We start from the raw sequence: 23,079 nt of genomic DNA, 5'->3' as shown, positions 1-23,079 counted from the left end.
GGGCTGCAGCCGCTCCGGATGGGGGGGGACAATAGGCGGATGCGGGGCCGGGAAATGCCGAGGGGGGAGGTGGCGGTGAGCACAAACAGCTCAGCCATCCTGCGGCAGTGGGACTGCCCTGCCACGGCGGCAGCACCCGGACACACAGTGGGGGACACCAGCAGTTAATGAATTTAATTAGTCAGAATAAATTCCCCTTTTCCTTCGCCGCATTCAGAGGAAGACAAATTAAGAAGAAATGGGCTCTCAGCTGAGGACACCACCAGTAGGTAGCAGAGGGAACATTCCAAGGTCTTCAAGTGCCAGGTGGAGTGCCAGCCAGGTGCATTGGGTTTGTGTGGTCTTACCTGTCAGCCACTTCTCGTGTGTTCCCCCACCCTGAGTGACCACTGCACCCAAGGGTGCCACCACCAGACGGGTAGTATGTTTAGTTTATTGGTTAGTAGTGCACCCCGAGCACTGCGGGGTGCCCTGGCACCCACCCCGGGTGCCCCAGGGCCTGGCTCGCTTGGCCAGCCACTCTCTGCTTTTCATCCTAAACCTATTTCCCATGAAGGCTTGGGGAGAGACAGCATGCGTGCCCTAAAACCCTGGGATTTTCACAGAAAATCCTACCGTGGCAAAGGGCCAATGCTTGGGCCAAGGCTTCCTGCCCACGTTTAGGGGACATTGCAGCTGGGGAGCTGGGGAGGCAGGAGGGAGCCCCCTGTTTAGACTGCCTGATGCATGTTGTGCCCTTGGGCGAGCTTGTGTGCCAGTGCATGCCATGCTCCATGCATGGGGGTTGTGCCACTGTGCCCTTGCACACACGTGTGCTCCCCGTGTGCATGTGCACCCCCCAAGCGTGCTCGGCTGTTTGTGCTTGCTCTCTCCAAGTGCACCACACAACCCTGTGCAAACACTGCACACACACTGTGCACACTCACTGCAGACTCCATGCACACCTGTGCAAACACTGCACACACACTGTGCACACTCACTGCAGGCACCACACACCCCTGTGCAAACACTGCACACACACTGTGCACACTCACTGCAGGCTCTACACACCCCTGTGCAAACACTGCACACACACTGTGCACACTCACTGCAGGCTCCATGCACACCTGTGCAAACACTGCACACACACTGTGCACACTCACTGCAGGCACCACACACCCCTGTGCAAACATTGCACACACACTGTGCACACTCACTGCAGGCTCCATGCACACCTGTGCAAACACTGCACACACACTGTGCACACTCACTGCAGGCACCACACACCCCTGTGCAAACACTGCACACACACTGTGCACACTCACTGCAGGCTCCATGCACACCTGTGCAAACACTGCACACACACTGTGCACACTCACTGTGGGCTCCACAGACCCCTGTGCAAACACTGCACACACACTGTGCACACTCACTGCAGGCACCACACAACCCCTGTGCAAACACTGCACACACACTGTGCACACTCACTGCAGGCACCACACACCCCTGTGCAAACACTGCACACACACTGTGCACACTCACTGTGGGCTCCATGCACACCTGTGCAAACACTGCACACACACTGTGCACACTCACTGCAGGCTCCATGCACACCTGTGCAAACACTGCACACACACTGTGCACACTCACTGCAGGCTCTACACACCCCTGTGCAAACACTGCACACACACTGTGCACACTCACTGCAGGCTCCATGCACACCTGTGCAAACACTGCACACACTGTGCACCCTCACTGCAGGCTCCATGCACACCTGTGCAAACACTGCACACACACACTGCACACTCACTGCAGGCTCCATGCACACCCTGTGCCAGCACTGCAGGTTCTCTCTTATGCCTGCTCACTTTGCTCACACTCTCTCCACACACACCACACACTCTGGGTGCTTTGTGCAAGAACTGCACACACCCCCTTTGCTCACACTCTTTGCACACACGCTGCGTGCACATCCCATGCAAATGCTGCGTGCCTGTTCACTCCACATGCTCCGTGCACACTCCGTGCACACTTGGAACACACACCCAGTGCTGGCAGGCTCACAAAGGCCGTGCAGGTTCAGTGGTCACTCTGCACGCTCCATAACGCTCTGGGCACTCTGTGCAGCCTTAGCTGCACGCTCCGTGCTCTCCCCATGGGCTCCACATGCTCTTTGTGCACACCTGCTGCCCACCCTCGTGCCTGCCCCCATGTGCACAGCCCATTGCCCTCCTGCACGCCCCATGCATGCTCGCTCTGTGCAGTGCTCCATGCACACCCTCTGGCACTCCCTCCGTGCACTGATTGCATGTTCTCTCCGCACACGCGTGTGCTTTCTGCGCGCTCCCCGCACACTCGTCCCGGCGAGAAAGCCATTAAAGCGATGTCCCAGGAAGATGGGGGGACGGAAGAGGGGAGCTCTGGGTGGGATCAATAGGAAATTAGTGACTTTACGCCAAGCGGAATGACGCCCAGCGGTGGGAGCAGGGCTGTGCCGGTGTCCCCGCTCGCTCGGTGGCGGCAGCGCGGCCGTGCCGGTGTCCCCGCTGGCTCGCACGCTGCCACCAAAGCGCGCACAGTCCGCCCTGCTCAGGCACTGATCTCCACGGCGTTGGCCTCCTCCTGCTCCCGGATGACGTGCACGCCCGCAGTCCGCAGCAGCCGCGGGGCGCCGCGGGACCGCGCGGGAGAGCCCGGGGGTGACCTGTGGGTCCGGCTGGAGGCGGGTGAGCGAGCTGGCGAGCGGTGGTACCGGCGAGTCGAACGCCCCACTGGTCCTGGCGAGCGACCGGCCGCTGGTACCGGCGAGCTGGTGTAACCTGGCTCCACTGTGCCGCGGGGCTCAGGCAGCGCATCCTCCTCCGCCTCTGGCGAGTCCTGCCAAAAGCAGAAACACGTGGGACACGTGCGACATCCTGTGCTGGGACGCTGCCGGCGTGCTACTGGTGCTACTGGTGCTGCCGGTGCTACCGGCTCTCACCTTGTCTTTAAGGATGTACAAAGCCACGGGGTTCTTGCGCTCGTGCTCGCCGCTCCGTGGGATGCCTTCGGCTGTGTGGAAGCAAGGAGCTGCTCACCATGCCGGGAGCACTGGGGCTCCCCCAGCCCGCCGCCCCCGCGCCGAGGCCGGCACTCACCCTCGTGCTTCAGGCGCTCCTCATCCTGCTCGGCGTAGTCAGAGGTTGGTTGTGTCTCCGCTTGTCGCTTCTCCCTGGAAGGGGATAAGGGGGTGGGGCAGCACTGGCATCGTGTTAGAGGCAGGGAACAGTCAAATACTGCAGGGAGGGAGAGTGGGATGGGATGGGATGGGATGATGTGATGAATAGAATAGAATAGAATAGAATAGAATAGAATAGAATAGAATAGAATAGAATAGAATAGAATAGAATAGAATAGAATAGAATAGAATAGAATAGAATAGAATAGAATAGAATAGAATAGAATAGAATAGAATGACAGGAGAGATGGATCAAGGTGGGATGGGATAGAATGGGATGGGATTCCACATCATGGCACAGCACAGCATGGTGTGGGGTAGGATGTGCCAAGAGGAGATAAGGAGGCTGGTATGGGATAGGACAAGTTAGGATGGGAGGAGATGAAATGGGAAAAAACAGGATGGGACAAGATGAGACAACCCCCTTTGTCTCCCATGTCATCCCCACACCTACTTCTTGGAGGGTTTCCAGCAGGCACAAACTGTCACCAGGGTGACAAGAAGGAAGATACCACCCGTGGACAGGATGATGTAAAGAGAGCTCCGGCCTGCAGGAGAGGAATGAGGGGTGACAAACCCCAAAAATTTTAGCTGAAAGCATGTGCAAGGGATGGCCAAACATGGGAGTGCAGCAGGGGAGAAGGGGTGGCTTACGGTAAACGGTGAGCTTCACGGGGACGCTGCGGCCGTGGCTGATGGGGTTCTCCACCAGGCAGCTGTAGACATCATCATCAGCCATGAGAACTCGGGTGATGGTGAGGATCTTCTGGTCAGGGGAGAGGAGCAGGCGGGAGTCGTTGCTGAGCGGCCGCCCGTCCTTCAGCCAGGTGTAGGTGGGTTTGGTGCCATTCTCGTGTGAGCAGTTGAGGGTGAAGAACTCACTGAGCTCCAGCACCGTTGAGGAGGCCACCAGCACTTGTGGCTTTGAGATGGGAACTGTGGGCAAATAGAGGAACCACAGTGATGCCGGGGTTCAGAAAAGAGACATCAAAACCCCACCAACTTTGCAACACAGGATGGCTGAAACCCCCAAACCCACCTCCCCGTTGGAAAAAACCCTCCCAACACGTGCTCAACGGACAACCCATTCTCCACTTCTTGCCCTTACTGTCCACGGTGAGGTTGATGGTCTTCTCGCCGGTGAAGGTGTCGTCGGTGATGGACACCTCCACCTCGTAGGCGCCTTCATCCGCCAGCTGCAGGGGGCTGATGAGCAGCGAGCCGTTCTCCAGCACGCGGATGCGGTCGCGGTAGTCGGGCCGCAGGTTGCCGATGATCTCGGTGCCGATGGACTGGACCACGGTGACGGGTTTGTCCCTCTTCAGCTGCCACTTGACCACCGGCTTGTCGGCGCTGGCGCTGGCGTAGCGCACGGACAGCAGCGCCGCCTTGCCCGCCGTGCCGCGCACCAGCGGCGTGGGGCTGGTGATGTTCACCCCCGCCAGCAGACCTTGCGTGGGGAGACACAGCGGGGGGGCAAGCGTGGAGAAAACAGGGAAACTCCAAGCTGGAGCTGGGCTGAGCACCGCTAAAGTGCCCAGCTTGGTTCTGTAATGTTTGTGTGTGACCCCAAAAGTGCGTGAGGGGTAGGAGCTGCCCTGAACTCAGAGCAATATGTTGTGAAAATTAAGGAAAAAAATTAAGGAATCACCCCTAAAATTGCTTTGGGCATGGGAGGTGGGTCAGTGCAACCTCCTGCAAAGATGCATTATCACCCTCCAAAGCTGCATTGGGGGTGAGAGTGCTCCTGCAGCCAGGTCGGCCATTTCTTCCCTCGATTCCTAATTTTTTCTCCACTCTTGAGAAAGAAATTTGGGAGTTGATTGATAAATCAGGAAACGTTCTGTTTTCCTACAGCATCCTTGGTTTAGAGATGGAGATCTCCCAACCCTTTGCAAAAATGTATGCGTCACCCTAAAAATGCAAGGACAAGGTGTGCGTGGCACACCTCCTGTTGTTATGTTATGCAAAAATGCCTGTGGTGCCCCCAAAATGTGAAGGGCTTGGTGCAGGAGCTCCCCTGCACCTGGGTCAATGCAACCTTTTGCAGAAATTCATCTATGACCCCCAAAAATGCAGGGGGAGTGCTCCTGCAGCCAGGTCGATGCAGCCCTTTGCAAAAATGCACACATCTCTCACAAAAATGCAGGGAGTGGGAGGCAGGTCGAGGCAGCCCTTGGCAAAGTTGTGTCATTGCCCTGCAAAAGCTGCATTGGGAGTGAGAAATGTCGGTGCTCGGATCAGTGCAAAGATACCTTAATTCCCCCAAAAATGGTGTGCATGAAGGATTTTGTATCCCACCCCCATCTCCACTGGATGCAGACAAAGCCCCCTCAGATGCAACGCTGCATCACGGGAGTCTGCGCACGTGCATTGCTCCTCATCGCTGGTTTTAAGCCAAAAAAGGCAGGGAAAAAGTGTAAAAACATGATTTTTCTAGAGGAGGGGACTCCTCAAAACATTCTCCCTCCCCAAAATACCTTTGCATCCCCTTGCTGACATCCCAGAGATCCCACCCTTGAGCGCCCCATACGGATACCGTCACCCACAGCGAACAAACCCCATATTGAAGGGGAGGGGAGAGTGGGAAAACCAGCTGGGCTGGGTGAAGCAGGAGCAAGAAAGGCCTTAAACAAGCCTGGAAAGTCATGGGACCTATTGGTATGCAGCATCCGTCCGTGTGTCCTTCCTCCCCGGCAGCGCCGCGCCCGGCCCCACAAACACGCCAAATTTCGGGGAACCCTCACCCCCCAGGGAAGGCCAAGGCATGGGATGGGGATGTGGCCTTCAGTGCATCCCTCCCCCTCCCCAAATCACTGCTCTTTAACCGTTTCTTCCCTTGATTCCTAATTTCCTTCTTCAGTCTTGAGAAAGAAATTTGGGAGTTCATTAATAAATCAGGGAACGTTGCGTTTTCCTACAGCATCTTTGGTTTGGAGATGGAGATCTCCCTTTTTCAATGGCTTTTGTTGAAAAAAGCCCACTGAAAATACCTCATTTTCACACTATTTTGTGGCATAAATCCCCTCCCCCCCCCTTTTTTTTAAAGCTCTGCAGTATTTTTTGGGGTGTCCTTGCTGCAGCCCTGGATGTTTTTATGGTCTAAATCAAAGCCAGCAAAAAACTCGGTTTTGTTTTTCTTCCTCATATAAAGGGAAATGGGGCCTCCCCAGGGCTGCTTTTGGGTGCAAACTTTGGCAAAATGGAACAAAATTGTTGAAGGTGTTGCCAGACCTGGGATGGGGAGGTTTGGGGCTCATTGAATTCCAAAATGTGAGAATCTAGAGAATGGAGAAAACCAGGATTGCAGTGGGATGAGGTAAGCCTTGGAATGGGGTGAAAATGACTTTTTAAGGGAAGCTGAAGGATGGGTAAGAGAAAATATTTGAAGATGCTAAAAATTAGGAAAAAAATGGGGTTCAGGGAAGAAAAAAAACTGGGGAGAAACTCAGGGTGGGGGCGGTGCCAAATCCTCCCCCACATCAGAACCCGCTTGGCTCCACAAAAGTGTTTTCCCCAGTTTTCATTCCCACTTTTACCCCCTTTTTTCCCAGCTCCCAAGCAGAGGGTACTCTCCACAGCCCAACATCCCTCCCTCCAACCCCCCCCATAGGGCATCACCACCCTCATCACCCCCCCCCCGGCCCTCGTCCTCCACCCGGATACCCCCAAGACCCGCGGAAAAAACGGGGAAAAAGGGAGAAGTGCTTACCTGCGTGCAGCGCCAGCAGCCAGGTCACGGGCAGGAGGCCGGGGGGAGCGGGGTGGCCCCGCGGGGCAGCCGGCGCTCCCCACATTTCGGGCAGGCTCGCCCCCCGAATTGCTCCGCTTCCCCACTCTGGGCACGTCCCTCGGAGCTCCCGGCTTGGCGCTTCGCCCGGCTAATTTATTTTTTTCCCTTCTTTTTTTTTTTTTTTTTTTTTTTTTTTTTTTTCTTTCCTTTCTCAATAGAGCCCTGTGTCCTGGTGGCTTTCGCCTCCTCGGCGGCCTGGAGTTGACATTTATTTGAGGAAAAACCACTCAGATTCGCAATTTTCCCCCGGTTATGGACCCCCAGTTCCATGTTTTCCCAGTCCTCGGGACACGCTTGGGGTGGGGGGCATCACCCCATGGAGCCCAGCGAAGGTTTGCCATCCCCTCCGCGGACAATCCAATGGGATTTTGGGCTCCGAACACCCCATAAAGCTAAGCTGGGGTTCCCTTTTATTTTGCAAAGCTGAACCCCCACCCCAAAGGAGCTTCCCCCCGCTTGTTTTCCCCCCTCTTCCCAGGCTCTAAAGCGAAGCCTGGTGGCATCCAGGCTGCATTCCAACTCCGTGCCAATTAGCGCTCGTTCCCCGGGCATCGCTGAATAGGGCAGCGGGATGTGGGGCAGGATGCCCGGAGCCATTTCCCACCCCCCTCCCGAGACCTGCCAAGCTCATCACCCCAGTGAGCCGCCGCCCACCCCCCCCCCCCGGAGGTTTCCTGGTCCCCAAAAAGGGGTCGATACCTCCAAGCATCCTGTCCCAGAGGGAGGGAGATGGGGGAGATGGTACAGGGCAGGGGTTTGGGGGACTTTTGGGGAGGACGCTATAGGGAGGAGTATGGGGAATGCTACAGAAAGGCTTTGAGGGATTTTTGGTGAGACATCAAGGGAGGCAGATGCTTTGGGGTCACGCTATGGGGAGGGATGCTGCGTGGAGATATAAGGGGGTACTCGGACGGGGTCAGGGATGCCGTGGGGACACACTACAAGGATATTTGGGAGCGATTTGCAGGGGGATGCTCTGTGTGGGGTTTTCAGGGATGCTCAGGGGGCGATTTCGGGGATGCTCTGAGGCAGACACGGTTCCTCCCCTTTTCCAGCGGAGGCGGGACTCGAACCTGGGACCTCAGAACGCTGAGGGGCTGGGGCTGGAGCCGGCCTGCGGTTGGCTGTGGAAGAGGGGCGGGGCTTGGGGCGAGGCGGGGCGATGTGAGCGTGACCGGGAATCATGGGGGCGTGACCTCGGTGTGATCGAGGCGTGGCCGAGGCTCCAGGGGCGTGACCTCGGTGTGATCGGGGCGTGGCCGGGATTCCGGGGGCGTGACCGAGGTGTGTTCGGGGCGTGGCCGGGATTCCGGGGCGTGGCCAGGGCGCGGCCGTGCGGCGGAAGTGGCGCCAGGATTCAAAGCTGCGGTGGCGGCGGAAGTGGCGGTTGGTGCGGCCTGAGGGCTCCGCCGGGCTGGGTGTGGAGGGGGACGGGGAATGAAGGTGCTGAGGCGTGTGGAGGCGGCGCGGGGGATACGGGAGGAGCAGTGCCGTGGGGTGGACGAGAAGATGAGGGAAGGGCAGTCCCACGGGGGTGGGGGGCCATGAGGTGCTTGGGGAGGGGCTGTTTGGGGTGGGAGATTTGAGCTGAAGGTGAAGGTGAGGTGCGTGGGTTGGATAACTGGGGGGGGCCCGGCTGAGGGCAGGACTCGGGCAGGGTGCGCGCTGGGGACACAGCTCTGCTCACCTCTGCTCCCCTCGCAGGGCCGGGCCGGGATGCGGCTCCCCCCGAAGCAGCAGCCGCCGGGCCCGCAGCCCCCGGGCCCGCAGCCGCAGCGCAGATGGCGAGTGCTGGCCGAGAGGAGCCCGAGCGTGGCCCCCGTGGGCGTCTGGGTGGAGAGCGGGCCCGGGCAGCAGAGCCCGGCCTTTGTGAGTGCGCCGAGGGCACCGCCGGCCGCGGCGTCTCCAGCCCTTCAGGGTGCCAGTGAAACACCACGAGAACCACGAGTGATCTTGTACACAGCCTGAGGGCAGCCAGGAGCATGGCTCCTAAAAATAATAATTTGGTTTGAGGTGGTTTAGTGGGTTCAGAAACCGCTGTGATGTCGAGGTAGTCTGTTCTGCCCTTTGCACAAGCCCACGACATCTCTCTGAGTTGATCCAATAAACTGTGTTTTTTGAGGAGAAATTAATCAATTTTAAACATTAATCAGCTGGAGAACCGAGCTAGTGCTGCTTCTCTCTTTCCAACTCATCCCTAAAAGATGTCAGGGAGTTGAGATTTTATTCTGTGTTGCAGATTAACAAAAAAAAAAAAATTAAGCTGAGTGTTTCTGTGTCTGGAACCAATCTCCACTGTACACCATTAGAAACACTTAAGGAAATCTTCATGTATGCTTATCTCAGGGATTTCTGTTTTGAGGGTTATTCTAAGAGGACTAAAAGTGCATTAAATATTGGATGATGAGTTCAGTCCCCTGTAATTAATGTCTGAACATTATAGAAGCTCCTGCCCTTCTGAGATGATTTATTTCTATATTGTAATTTAAATCCTGAAAGGTTGTGATAATTTATGGAAATCAATCATCTCCATGTTCCTCAGGACTTCTCTCTTGGCTCTATGAAACTTCTGGGGGAGCTGAACTTTTCCTGGCAGCTTCAGGGGGCCTGGATATTCCTGGAGGCCCCCATGTGAAGCTTCCAGAGGTGAATGAAGCTGCTCAGGGTTATCTGAACTTATTTAATTCACTTCTAATTAATCCATAGTAATGCCTCATGCATCAGAGTTGTTGCTGAGGTGGGCAGTGGGTGAGCTGACACTGTTCCCTGGAGCACTGTCTTGATTTCATCCCTAACAGTGTGGATTTCTCCCCATCTTGGAGTATTTTTTGGGCTGTGCTGACCCTGCTGTTCCAAGTTCATCTTAGGCCTGATCCCTTTCCTCCATCCCTTCAATCTCTGGTTTCTCTTGCTGTGTTGGCAGCCAGGAGAGCAGTGCTGGTTTAGTTCAAACCATGGTGATATTGGAGTTGCTTGGCAGAATTGCAAGGAGAATAAAATGGGGGTTTTGGGTTTTTCAGGTCATTGCTCTTAATCTTTCACTTCAGATGGTAACAACATTTTAGAGCAATGCTGTGCCCTGTGAGCTGCTTCCCTGATGTGCTTCCAGCCTTGCAGAACATTAAGAGGATGAAGGGCTGGTCTGTCCCTTTTGGATCCAGGCTTTGGATATTTGAGCATCCTTTCATGGGGGCAGGAGCTGGGAGCTGCTCTATGGGTTTCCTTTTCTTTCCTCCCCTGTGTGTTGCATGCTCTGTATCTCTAGTCAGAAACAAAACACGAGGTTTGCTCTGAGCGCTGCTTGTCTGCCTGGTCGCTGGGAATGGGGGAAAAGGGAATACAAGGATACAGTGTGGCAAAACTCGGTGAAATCTATTCCCACTGTCCCAGGTGTCAGCCCTGCGTGTGGAGGAGGAGCTGAAGGAGCAGCAGAGGAGGAAGGCAGCCAGCCTGAGGAGGTTCCAGGGCGAGGTGAGGCAGAGGGTGAACCGGCAGGTCAGGCTGCGCCGCAGGCAGGAGCTGCAGAGAGCCTACGAAGCAGTAAGTGAGCCCCTGGCAGGAGAAACTCCTCCAAACCCAGCATCAACTGGGGAAAATCCAAACACTCTCAACACCTTCAGTCAAGGTTTTAATGAGAAAAATCGGAGGTTTCAGACCCTGTGGTGGCAAACAGTGTCCAGGCAAGCTGGGTCAGTGTGACACTTTGGCTGGAGGTGCTTTGAAGCCTCCCCAGGGAACGGTTACTGGCTCCCTCAGGGAACAGCAGAACAGAGTTCTGAAGCTCTCTGTGGCATTGCCTGGAGTTAAAAAACAGCCAGGCAGGAATTGGGAATGATGTGGATGTGTCCTGGTTGCTTTTGAAGCAAAGCAGTTTTTCTGCTGTCTGTTTTCGATTCCTTTTTCAGAGCAGCCAAATGGTTTTCAAACAACACTTTCCCTCTGTCTCCACATTCCCTTTTTCCCCATGGGCTTGTTTTGGGTTATCCTGGGAATATATTTAATTCTTTCTATTCTCTAACAAGTGCTGGGGAGACTTGCCAGGACCTGACTGTGGCAGAAAAGAGAATGCACTGTTGTGTCACCAGCTTTGGCCACCCTTGGGGTGTTTGGGCTGTTTCCATGGCTGAGTAGGGATGTCCTCATGTAACTGCCAGCTCCAAGTGGGAAGCCTGCAAATGCCCTCAACCTCAAGAGCCTGATGATTCTTTGTATTCTCTCAGCAGGGAGAGCCTAAACCTCCCTCCCAAGAAACTTCACCCCAGGGTAGTGAAATGTCACTGTTGTTGACACCAGGTCATGGTTGGAGATCCCACTGTGTTTTTCCTGGCAGGCAGAAAGGGAGAGCTGTGTTACTGTTCAGTACTCAACCCACTGGAAGAACACCTGCCTGCTCCAGAGTCTCCCTGCTCCCATCATCTGTGGGCCCAGGGCTGGCTCTGGCCCAGCCCAGCCAGAAGAGGATGGGGAGCCATTCCAGCAGCAAGCTGCAGAGGTGAGCCCTGCCCCTCCTGCACTTCCATTGCTGCTTCAGCATTTTGGATCCTCAGTGTTGAAATGGGGAGCGGGGCCATGTTTTCTTTTTTTCTTCTACAGCACATCCCTAATATTTGGGTTTAGATACTGGGTGAATTGTTAGCTAGCATTGTCAGCCTGAACATTGCTGTGCTCTCAGAGCACCCAGCTGGGTGCCTTGTCCCAGCTGCAGTGGCTGAGCTGGTCTGGCTGCTGACAGGCACGGTGTCCTGGCGCAGAGGTGGCACTAGGTGGTGCCACCTCATTGCAGCTTGTCTCATGTAGACCAAAATCTGGGAAAACCTTCCTTCAGGACTATTTAAGCTTTTTTTTTTATTAGTGATATTTGTAGTGCATTTTGTGGTTTAGAAAGCCTGTGTGCTTGCCTAGGAGCTGGACTTATTCCACTTGAAGCACCATGGGATGCATTCCAGTTGAAGTACCTTGGGTTGGAAAATCACTTCTGGCTGGATACCAAGCAAGAAAATTTGGGATGTGGCATCTCAGCAGCATGTTTTGGGAGCAAGATGAGTTGCCTGGATCAGGATTTCAGTACCTTGGGGCAGCTCAGTAAAAACCCTTGGCTGATGGCATGCTGGTTGATGCTGCCTGGCTGGAGCAGGGTCTGGGCATGCCTGTGCAGCTGAAGCTGTGCTGTTTTGTGCTGTTTTGTGCTGTTTTCTCTGCCTCTCCCCGGGTGCAGCTCAGCAGGGCGGTGCAGCAGGTGCGGCGCAGGCTGGCGTCCCGCAGGACCGTGTCCCCCTGCAGGCAGCAGGTGAGTGAGGGCTGCCTGGGCTGGGGGCACACAAATCACCTTGCAAGCTGCTGAAGGTTTGGTTTAATTAGCAAATCCAAACCATAATTCAGGGAGTTTCTCCAGCTGAAGTGAAATAAACTGTGCTTTCCTGGTACACTTCTTGGGTAACCCGTTTCAGAGAAGGCAGCAGGATAAAATGTGTGAAAATATTTCTGAGATGAGCTCAAGAATGCAAAAAAGCATTTTAAAGGTTGAGATTGTGATCTGGGTATCTGGGAGGAATGAGATGACCAGCCTTCCCTTAAGGTGCCTTTATTTCTTCAAACCTCAACAACTGTTCCCATTGCATCAACCCCTTATTTTGTGTGGGTGGCAAAGGGTTTTTCCTCACCCGGGGCTGGCTTTGCTAGAGAATGGTTGGCATGCAGCTGCTTTCCTTGAAGCAGTGCATAGGAGGTCAGTCCCACCTTTTCTTCTGCTAAATTTCATCCTGCTTTTGCTCCTTCAGTTCTCAAGAACACCTTTGTGTTGTGGCTATTTTCTCTGTCACTATGCCAAGACCTTTCTTACACTGATGGATTTTGGAGAGCACCAGGAGCAGCCCAGCCTGGTGTTTTGACATATTGCCTCTGCAGCCAGTTTCCTGCCCATCCTGTAAATCTTCATTCCCTTCTCTTTCTCAGCTTCACCAAAGGTGAAATAGATATTTGCTGCTTATCTAGAAAGTACCCTTTGTAGAAGGGCTGGTCTGGCTCTTCCTCTTATTTTTACTCATGGATTTCTGATGAAGTCAATCAGCTCTGCAAATAGGACTCAGAGAAACACAATAATTATGGTCTCAAAAACCTTGTCACCTGTTTCTAACAGCAAACATCCTCCTTGTTTGAGCCATTAATGTATTTAGTAAGATGAGTTGATTCATGACCTGACATAAATAATAAAGCCACTGCCCAGCTGAGCCAGAGGGTTACAGGAGATCCGTGGGAGTCCTGGGCAAGTCACCCACAGCAGTGAGAAACACTGGGAGGGATTTGGGACCATCCTCCCATGCCAGCCTCACTGCAGCTACAGTTAATCCACATTAGGAAGTTTAACAGCTTCACTGATTTATTCTGGGACGAATATATTGATTTATTACATTGCTCTGTTTTATTACTCCATGATATATGAGGAGAAAAAAGCTCCCATATTAATCTGAATCTCTCCCTGTGTGAAGGTTTGGCTTGTTCCCAGCCTGGCAGGACAGCAGTGTGTTCCCTTCTCTCCAGGTGCAAAAGGCTGCAACAGACAGAACCATGGACTTAACCCTCTGTAATGCTGCCTGTGCTTTTGTGCTCCCTGGATTTCCTTGTGCTTTGTATTCCAGCCCATTTCTTCAGTTTGAACCCAAGGGTTTTTCACCCAATACTTCTACAGTGCAAGTGGGGTCAGTACTTAATCAAGATTCTTCTTTCTTCCTTCATCCAGGCTGATAATGAAATCAAAGAGCAGAGCCCACCTAGTTCTTACCCTATTTCTGTGCTGTGAACTCCTGAGACCAAATCTGGGCCATGTTTTTAATCAGTTTTGTTCATCTCACATCAGACTTCATCTAACAGGTTCTGCTTTACCCCACTTTTATTAGGCCACTTCAAGAGCTCAGCTGAACCCCAGAGTTTTCTGCTGCTCTTTGCCTGAGGCCTCTTCCTTCTCTTGCAGGAGACATTCAGCTTAGCCTGACCTGACTTGCTCTTAAATTTATGCTGGTGGCTGTATATCTTGTTTTCTCATGGCTTACAGGCAGTTTGCAAGGTGATTTCCTCTTGTTTTTTCAAAAGTCACAGTTAAACTCTTGAAGCTAAAGTCTTCTATTTGGTATTTCCTTTTCCTCTCTTTTAAATAAAAAAAGACACTCCTTGTGCCCTTTTCTGAACCTTCATAGATTTCAGGGAGCTGTTTGCACCTTAGGTGCTACTCCTGGCAGCAGCCCAGGGCAGGTCCATCCTCCTTAAAAACCAGTTTTAGGAATAACCTGACTTTTTCTTCCCAATAATATTCCCAGCATTTTTCTCCCTACTGTTGCTAACTCTAAGCAAGTCTTTGGCTGATTTTTTTTTTTTCTTCAGTCCTGTTTTCTGCATTTTTATTATTTTCCCTTTCTCCCTGTAAAGCATTGCATTCCCTGTGATCAATAATCCATGCTCCTGAAATTGTTGCTCTTTCTGTCTCCCCAAGATTTCTTTTCAGGTTAAAAGCATCCAAAGAGTTAATTGTGTGCTTTCCCAAGCAGATACCAGAATGGTAATTGCCTGGAAATGACCTGTCCAATGTTCCAGCTCATCCTGTTACTGAGTCTTTGCCTTCAGGCTTTGGTGGACACCTGTAGCTCCTCAGCACCCAAATTCTTTTCCCCAGTGTCTCATTCTACCAAGTTGGTGGTGTTTTTCCAGTTTCATGTCTTTCTACCTTCAGTGCTCCAGAGCAACCTTCCAAACCCTTCCCCTCTGTTCCCTTATCCTTACTAAAACAGCTCTTCTGTCATGTTTCTGTCATAATGGAGTTGATGGAGTAATTCCTGTGCCTATCAAATAATTCCATGTTCAGACTGACTCCTCCCAAACAGCAGCAGAGACATATCAAACAATTCTTGGCATCACCTGTTCTCCTACTGATCCATCCTTTCCCTCTGCCAGCAATCCTATGCTTCTCTTTCCACCATGCTGAAGGAAAAAAAAAAATATCCTGGCTTCAAGCTTGCTTCTGGCATTTTAATTCTTTAGTTTGTAGGAAACAATCTGCTGCCTCTCAAAATATTGTGGATTGCCACTGGGGAGCCTGCCCACTTCCCATCTGAAGGAGTGTACTCTGTACTTGGTGTTGCTCAGAGATCCCAGCTCCTTGCCACTGTGAAATAATGCCTGGAGAGGTTTTTGCCTTGCCTTCCCCTCACCCCACACGTCTGTCCCACTGCTTCTGCAGCTGGGGAGGGCACAGTCACAGTCACCCTGCTAATTTCCCATTTCCCAGCTCTGGTGGCCCATGGTGCTGCTAAACACATGGTGCTGCCAGATCACATCCAAGTGACAGCACACACAGCCTCCTGTGTGTTAAAGCTGCTCCAAGGGTGTGCAGTTTTCCCTTGGCACCAAAGCAGCCAGATTTTTATTCCATGCTTACACCCATGTCCTCTTTCTCCAGAAACCAGACCCTTGCCTGGGAGCTGTGGTGCCCATGGAGGAGAGTGAGGAGCTGCTGCTGGCAGGACACCATGATCTGCCTGCTGAGCTGCTGGAGCAGGGCACAGCAGGGCAGCAGGATGACTTCTACATCAAAATTGAATTGGAAAAAGTAAGACTCGTGCAAAGTTGGTCTTAAGAGGTTCAGATCATTAGATGCTGCTGCTCTTGGGGTAAAGCAGTTGCTCCCTCAGGCCTGCTTAACTCTTAAGCCTGCTGTCCTCAAAGCAGGCTTGGGAGCAGTACTGGAGCTCAGTGAGGTCAGCACTGCCATTCCCTCTTTCATGTACAGTTGTGGCCTTGGATTCCTGCCTGCTTGTGCCACTTGGCAGCTGCCCAGGAGAAAGCTGAAACTGGGGGTGTCAGTCACACCATACCCAGAGCCGTGCTCAGACCAGGCTGAGAGACCCGAGGGTGGAATAGATCAGTCAGAAACCTCCTTAAAAAAACAAAAAAAAACCCAAAAAACAAACAAACAAACAATTTGTATCATTGTGGCAATCCCTGTGCCTGGAGGTGGCAGGCCCTGCCCTAGGAGGGGTTGAGTAGGGCTTGATGTATTTATCTTTTCTCTTTTGTTTTCAGGCAGCTTTTTCTGAGCATGGAAGGTGGAAATGGTTCATCCTGATTACCTGGCATGGTTGGCAAAGGTTTTATGGCCATGGCAGGGGATTAATCCACCTTGGAGCAGAAATCCTGGTTGGGCAGATAGGGACAGCAGAAGTTTATGCTGAGGTTTACACTGAGATTTTGGGAGATGCTGACTGTGGAATTCACCTTACATTTAGTTTTGGTTTTTTTCATACTTCAAGAAGTTCATAATAAAATTTTGGGATGGGGATATGTGCATCCATATTTAAACTAAACCAGAAGCCTCCTCCAAGGATATCTTTAGAGGTGTTTTGACAAAGCTTTGGTGCTCAGATGTGGTACATCTTTCCTGTTCATGGCCAACCTGTATGCCAGATAAAATCAATTTCCAAGATGGGTCATCCCATTGAGGTCTGGAGGGATCACACAGGGCCCTGCCTCCACTGAAGAGCATTTTTCTGGGGGAAGATAAGAAAGATCTGTGGTGATGCTGATGCTGCTGCCTTCCATTGTGTCTCAGGTCTGTGATGGGTCAGTGAAGGACTCGAGCCTGCCTGGGCCTCCTGGGAGGCCACACAGTGAATACCAACCTCCCATCAAACTCTGGGCTGGTGTTGACCAAGAGGAAACCAGGAAGCAGGTCTGTCCAGGGGAGCCAAGCCCTTGTGGTTTTCTTTGAAAGGGGTTGGGTGGTGGGAATGCTACTGGCTCAAATAAGAAGCCTCAGATGAGCTCTGATGCATGAAACCTCTACTGGGTTTAGTTTGTCAGCTTCTGTGGTGTCTCAGGTCTTGGGCAAAGCTACCAGGTTATTTTTTAAAATCTGTCTCAACTAAATGCCACTATTATCAACTCCTACAAAATCTGGGATCTCAATAACACCAGAAGTTTGAAGGAGAAACAGGCTCCTTTGTGCCTGGCAAAAGCAAGGGGTGTTTGCTGTAGTTGCAGGGAGCCAAAGAAGCTGTCAAAAATGCTTTCAAAAAAAGAGAAGAAAGAAAGAACAAAGCCAACGTTATCTTGTTTAAATACAAGGCTGGAATAGAAAGGTTTCTCTGATTTTGGGAATAGCCTCAAGCCCAGCCTCAGGCCAAGTGGATGATTTCACAGTGAGGGTTTACAGCCTGTCCTGGACAGTTTGGCTCGTGCTAATCTGAGTGATACAGAGTGATGATGTTTGTCTTGGCTGCCTGAAGCCAATAACTTTTCTTTTCCTGCCATGAAGAGGAACATTTCTCACTTCTTTTGTCACCTTTCTTTCAACTTGCAACGTAAAGCTCTGAACAATGTGCATGTTTTTTGTTTCTTACAAGTGTTTGCCAGCCAAGTGATCCCAAATATGGTTGTGGTTTCTTGCCAGTGTGACAACAGCTGGGGCTTCTCAGGCTGTTCCTCTTAACCCTGCTGTTCCCTTTCCCCTTGCTTTTAATCTGCTTGGCTCTGATCCATCCAAGATAACTGGTTTTGCAGCACTCTCCTCTGCCTGGGTTTTTTCCATCCAGTTTTCTTCACTGGCAGCCTGGTGATCTCTTCTTCTCCTCCTTTATCTCCAGCTGGGCTCTCTCCACTCAGTGCCATGGACAAACTCAGCCCAAAGGTTTTGGCATTCATGAGGAAAAATTTATGCATTGAACTTTTGGGAGTCATGGAGCTCAAACTATCTCTGTACCCCACAGCAGGAGGGCTTTTGATGTGAGCTTTAGCCAGGAGGTTTCCCTGTCCTTCCTGCATCAGTGGGATCAGCCAAAGCCCAGACACTAAACCCTAAATATCCATATGGCAGTTCTTCCCTGCAGGGCCCCTGGATTTGTCTCAGCAGTGGTTTTGTCACCTCTGTGGTTCTCCTGCAGCTTCAGTGGATGGATGCCAGTACAAAACTCTCCAATCCTTTGAGATGACTTGGTCTTTCCTACCTTGGTGCCATCTCTCCAGCTTTCCAATCCTGGGTCTTGGGAACTCAGAGATGTTTTGGGGAAAGAGCAAGATTCCACCCTCCAGAAATGAGGCTGAGTGTTGGATTGCAGAAATTTGGGATTTTTGAACATTTTGTGTTTTCTGGCACTGACCCTCTGGAATACACTATTTTTGACCTGGGGCCTTGGAGAAGGCTTGCAAATTTGAGTGATGGAGTTAAAGTCATGGGTGTGTTGTTAAATAGAAATGTGTGATTTCACATGGTGAAGGGTTTTAAATTTGAGGTTTTGATAATGCAGTAATAGGTATGGGACAAGATGGAGAATTTTGGGAGTTGGTTTTTTTTGTTGTTCTTTCTTTTTTTTAATGATTCCAGGCAGCAGTTTCTGGTTGGACAGTCAGTGCTGCACTGTGGGTCACAGGAGTTAGGTTATTGGGTCAAAAGTATAAATAATATATGTGTTATAATTTTTTATTGGACTATTTAGCTTTAGAAGACCTCATAACTAACTAAACTCACCTCCATTTTGCTCACTTTTAGCTGATAGCTGGAAGTGTTGCAAAAAATTCATCTCCTTCATGTCTTTAATCCTGAATGAAGACATGAAATGGTGCAAATGCCCCATGTCCATCTGAGCACTGCCACCGCTGGATGTTTATCCCAGCCACCCTTCCCAAATGTCCCTCTGTTGTTGTCCCTAGCGGCAGAGCGAGTTCCTGCGGCGCCGGCGCCTCTTCATGGCCCTGGAGCGGCAGCGAGTCAGGGAGCAGCAGCAGCAGCGAGACAGGCAGCACAGAGTCACCCAGTGAGTCTGGGGCTGGGCCACCTCCTCCTCAGGGTCCTTCAGAAGGTGGGGAAAGTCTTGTGGGTGTGTCTGGTGTGAAGCAGGCACTGATGTGTAACTCCCCTTGGGGTGGGGTTCACACAGCCTTGGGCTGTGTTCAGTCCTTTAGCACTTCTCTCTCTAGTTCTGGAGATTGGAAGAGTCTCCTGGGTTTGTCTGGTGTGAAGCAGGCACTGATGTGGGTGGGGGTCACACAGCCAACCACCCAGCAGAGACACTTGGGCCATGTTCCTTTAACACTTCTGTCTCTAGTTTTGAAAGTTGGAAAAGTCCTGTGAGTTTTTCTGGTGTAAAGCAGGCACTGATGTGGGTGGGGGTCACACAGCCAACTCCCCAGCAGAGACCCTTGAGCTGTGTTAGTCCTTTAGCACTTCTCTCTCTAGGTTTGAAGTCCCTGTACAACTTATTTAGGAATCATGGAGCTGGGAAAAGTGCACCTTCCCAAACCATGATTCAGGGAACCTAAGCCTGTGTCTAGAAACTTTGGGGTGGGTCATGTCGTTGTGCTAATTGTGATTATCCTTGGCATTTTTAGTACCAAACCCTTCACCCTCAGCCATAAAAACTTACATGGTGTAATAAAATGATTTCTCAGTGTTTGTTCCAGAGTTGAACACTTGGTATCTATGTAGAAGTATCAGTTTTGCTGAAGTTTTCTCAGCTTCTCAGGTGAAGGGGTTCACTAAGGAGAAGCTCTGCTAATTGACATCAAAATAGGAAAGATCCTCTAATTTTTGTTTTTCCCCTGGCTTTTCTTTGAATGAACTGATCTAAATTTGACCATCCTGGATCTTCTGTGACTAGACTTTGGAAGAGTGGGACAGGCAGCACAGGGCAGGATTTTCATGGGCATTTTTTGAGGATGTTAAAGCAGTGTTCCATGAGCCACATCCTGACATTCCAATGGCACTTGGGAGAGCTTGTCCTACCCTGTGAATGCTGGCAAGAACCCAGGAACTTCCTAGTTAGTGTGATACCTTTTTATTATTATTTTTTCCCTTGGAGTGTGTGCAGAGGGGAGTTGGATTTGTAATTACAGGGTGTGAAGCCCCAAGCTGGCCTTGATCTCAGTTTCTGGAGCAGATTTATAGTGCTGTACTTAAGGTTCTACATGTCATTTAAAAATAATTTCTGAGTTTATAACTCAATCAGAGAAGTTAAACTTCAGCACTTTCCTTTTGAATGTAAAGATTTGACCCCCTAGACAAAGTAAGGTCTGAAATGTCTTGTCCTGGCTTCTTCCCTGCCTTGATTTTGATTTTAATGCTCCCTGGCAAGGAGTGCCTGGGACACATTGTTGCATTTGGGAATAAAATGTCAGATACTTTGGTGTAAAGTCTTTGTGCTTTGCCATTGCTGCTTGTCAGGTTTGTGAATTAAACAACCCAGGTCCCACTAAAGGTCTGGAGGGCTGTGTAGGTGCAAATGAAAAGAGGAAAACTTAGTTAAAAGTACATCTTAAAGCTTATTTTGAAGTAAAGGTGGGATCCTTGGAATGTCTCTGCTGGAGCTAGCCCTGTCATGCTTCCCTGTCCTGGAAGGTGCTTACAGAAGGATCCAGAAATAATCAGAAAGAGTGGGAAGTGGAGAAGCTGGGAAGCCAGGGGGGTTATTGAAGAGCCCAGCCTACATGCTTTGTTTAAGGACAGAAATGCAGCTTTGGGGAACTGTGGGTGACAAGAGCACATGTGGATGTGATGCAGAAAGGAGCTGGAAGAGGAAGTCCATGATGGTGAGAAAACAGGCAGAGGCAGAAAGAGTTTGAGAGCAGGGGAGCATTCACAGGCTGGTGTTGCCATATGAGGGGAAGAATGGAGGGTTGGGAAGCTTTTTTTGACCATTCTATGTTTAAAACCAATATATTTGTTTTATATTTAATGCTGTGATTAGTGCAAAATTACTTCACCTGGATTGCTGTGGCCTGACCTCCCAGCCAGGGCTGGAGGCTGGGATGGGGAAGCTCCTGTAATGCTGTGTGTTCCTGCAGGATGAAGAGGCAGAAGGAGAAGCAGCGCCGGGCAGAGGAGCAGAGGATGCGAGACATGGCTGAGCAGCAGGAGCCCTCCCCAGGAAAGGGAGCCTGGCAAGCTCTGGCTCAGCTGCAGCTGCAGGAGAGGAGAGAGAGGGACAGACAGCAGAGGGACAAGGAGCACATCAGGTACAGCCAGTCTGTACTCCTTGTGCAGAGCCAGGTGTCACTGGCAGAGGTGAATGTTTGATCCCTTGCAGGTATGTTGAAGCTCTGAGAGCCCAGATGAAAGAGAAAGTCAAGTTGTGTAACATCGACTTGCCCCCACTGTGTTCCTGTGGGTCTGATTTCTGGGATTCCCACCCGGACACCTGTGCCAATAACTGCATCTTCTACAAAAACCACAAAGGTAGGAGCTCCTGCTTTCAGAGAGGAGACATCTGGGCCTGATTATACAGGGAGGAATCAAACCAGGATAGGTGTTTCCATGCTCCTGGGGGTGCTGTGCAGAGATGCTCCTCCAAATATGCTCTGGAGAGGGCAAGTCAGGGGCTTTGCTGCTGTCCCTTAAATAGGGTAGTGGCATCCTCAACAAGGCACCAGCCCCTACAATGGATTAAATAACACAGCTGTGACACAGCCATGTGGACACAACCATGAGGAAAATGCTGCAAAGCTTCTCATTAGGGACACACAGCCCTTTGCCTTAAATGCTGAATCTTCTGCCTGGGAGGATGTACAAAGGTGTGGAAAGGCCTTCCTTAGTGATGGAGTGCTCTGACCTTGAGCACAGCTTGGGAAAATACCTGGGCAACTGGGAGGGAAAATAGAGACATTTGGGTTCATAAAATAATCTTTGGCCTGTGTGCTGCTTTATGTTCAGGAGAGTGCAGAGTGTGCAAAGGGGTGTGTGGATAACTACAGGCATATATCGATTTACCCCTTAAAGCCCAATCTCTGTCTCTCTGCTCTGGTGAAAGGCTGGAGCCAAGCCCAGTTTTGGGCCCTAAGTGCAGCTCTGGTGCCCTGACAGTGTTTTTGTGTCCCCATCCTGCTCAGCCTACAGCCAGGTGCTGCACTCTGTGATCTCCTCCCACGCCCACGCAGCCAGCCGGCCTCTGCAGGAGCTGGCTGCTCCGTGTGCTCGCGCAGGGAAGCGCCTGTGAGCGGGGCAGCTGGGTGTCCCTGTGCCTGCTGTGACAGGGAGCTGGCCTGTGTCCTGCCTGCCCCTCCACGCCAGCTGCCAGGGTGCTCTCACCTTTGCTCCCACTGCACCGTTTGTGCTGTGCCTCTCCCACTCTGCCCCAGGTGTGCACTCGGCCAGGGCGATGGTCGAGGTAAACGAGACAATTGCTCTGTGGGGTTGGTTTATGGCAGGCACTTGCATTCCAGCATTTGACTGTGGAATAAACTGTTTTCAAGGATTGTGTGTCTCATTTGAAGTGTGGAAAGATAAATGAGGTGCCAGGGGTCAGCATCTCCCTTTTCCTAGTGCTTCTGCCACTTAGATCACCTTCCAGAGCCAGGTATTTATTGTTCCCTCCTCCTTTTCTATGGAGGACCTCTCTTCCAGTATAACCCAAACATCTTTGTACCTCACACAGGCTCCCACATCCTTTACTTTGCTCCTGAAAGGAAGGAACATTTTCCTAGTAAAAAAAATTGCAGGCTTTTGCAGGAGTGACTGGAGCAAGATGGGTTTTCCCAAAGCTGCCTGAGGTCCTGGGCAGAGGTTACTCCTCACCCTGTCATTAATATTTGCTCCTTGCTGGCCTCCCTCTCCAATATTAACCACGGCAGGAAGGATGGGTGGCCGAGCGTGCCGGATCATTTCTTTTCCCTGTTCCCATCCCATTGGGCACAAAGCAAACCCACCCCTGGTCCAGAGGTGGCACAGAGGCACAGAGCCAGGGGCTGCTCCTCAGTTCCCCCTGGAAAATCATTCACTGAGGGATCTGTGGTTGCTGATGCTGTTCATTAACATCCACTTGCGTCAGGGGAAGGTGCTGCAGCTCTAATTCAGGGTGTTGGAGTGGGTTTGGAAAGGGCAGGATGTGTCCTGTGAGGGGGCAAGGGCTAAAGCTGCAAATGGGTTTTTTGTAACTGATTTCACCTCTCGGGCAGTTGAGGACAAGCAGTTCCTTGGCAAGTCCCCAAGGAACTTGCTCAGGCCCTGGGGATCTCTGTTCCACCTCTCCGGAGTGATCCTAAACTGGGCTTAGTTAAAGGAATAAATAAAGTTGTTGCTGCTCCTCATCCTCACTCTGCTCCTAGCAGGATAAACGGG

General features: G+C 51.5%; 2 protein-coding genes across 3 annotated transcripts; one reads left to right on the top strand and one right to left on the bottom strand.

The window, feature by feature from the left end:
• Window positions 1-2,212: 2,212 nt before the first annotated feature.
• HEPACAM (hepatic and glial cell adhesion molecule) lies at window positions 2,213-7,004 on the bottom strand. Of its 2 annotated transcripts, XM_079326507.1 has the most exons (7): window positions 6,909-7,004; window positions 4,305-4,646; window positions 3,851-4,132; window positions 3,651-3,744; window positions 3,117-3,190; window positions 2,960-3,030; window positions 2,425-2,856 (listed from the first exon to the last, which is right to left on the bottom strand). In XM_079326507.1, exons 1-7 carry the CDS (start codon window positions 6,991-6,993, stop codon window positions 2,569-2,571), a joined length of 1,236 nt encoding a protein of 411 aa, XP_079182633.1. In that variant the 5' UTR covers window positions 6,994-7,004; the 3' UTR covers window positions 2,425-2,568. The 2 variants fall into 2 exon arrangements, with proteins under 2 accessions (XP_079182632.1, XP_079182633.1); XM_079326506.1 differs by having other exon boundaries at window positions 2,213-2,856; window positions 2,960-3,190.
• A 1,353-nt stretch (window positions 7,005-8,357) lies between these two features.
• CCDC15 (coiled-coil domain containing 15) lies at window positions 8,358-22,216 on the top strand. The gene is made up of 11 exons (XM_079326736.1): window positions 8,358-8,442; window positions 8,694-8,858; window positions 10,380-10,529; window positions 11,320-11,481; window positions 12,205-12,276; window positions 15,436-15,585; window positions 16,585-16,704; window positions 18,681-18,784; window positions 20,811-20,981; window positions 21,053-21,201; window positions 21,852-22,216. Exons 2-11 carry the CDS (start codon window positions 8,706-8,708, stop codon window positions 21,956-21,958), a joined length of 1,338 nt encoding a protein of 445 aa, XP_079182862.1. The 5' UTR covers window positions 8,358-8,442; window positions 8,694-8,705; the 3' UTR covers window positions 21,959-22,216.
• The last annotated feature ends 863 nt before the right edge of the window (window positions 22,217-23,079 follow it).

This window comes from Erithacus rubecula (assembly GCF_903797595.1).
Source record: "Erithacus rubecula genome assembly, chromosome: 25".
NCBI lineage: Eukaryota > Metazoa > Chordata > Aves > Passeriformes > Muscicapidae > Erithacus > Erithacus rubecula.
Note: the sequence above shows the minus strand (reverse complement) of the source record. Positions and strands in the feature narration are given on the sequence as shown.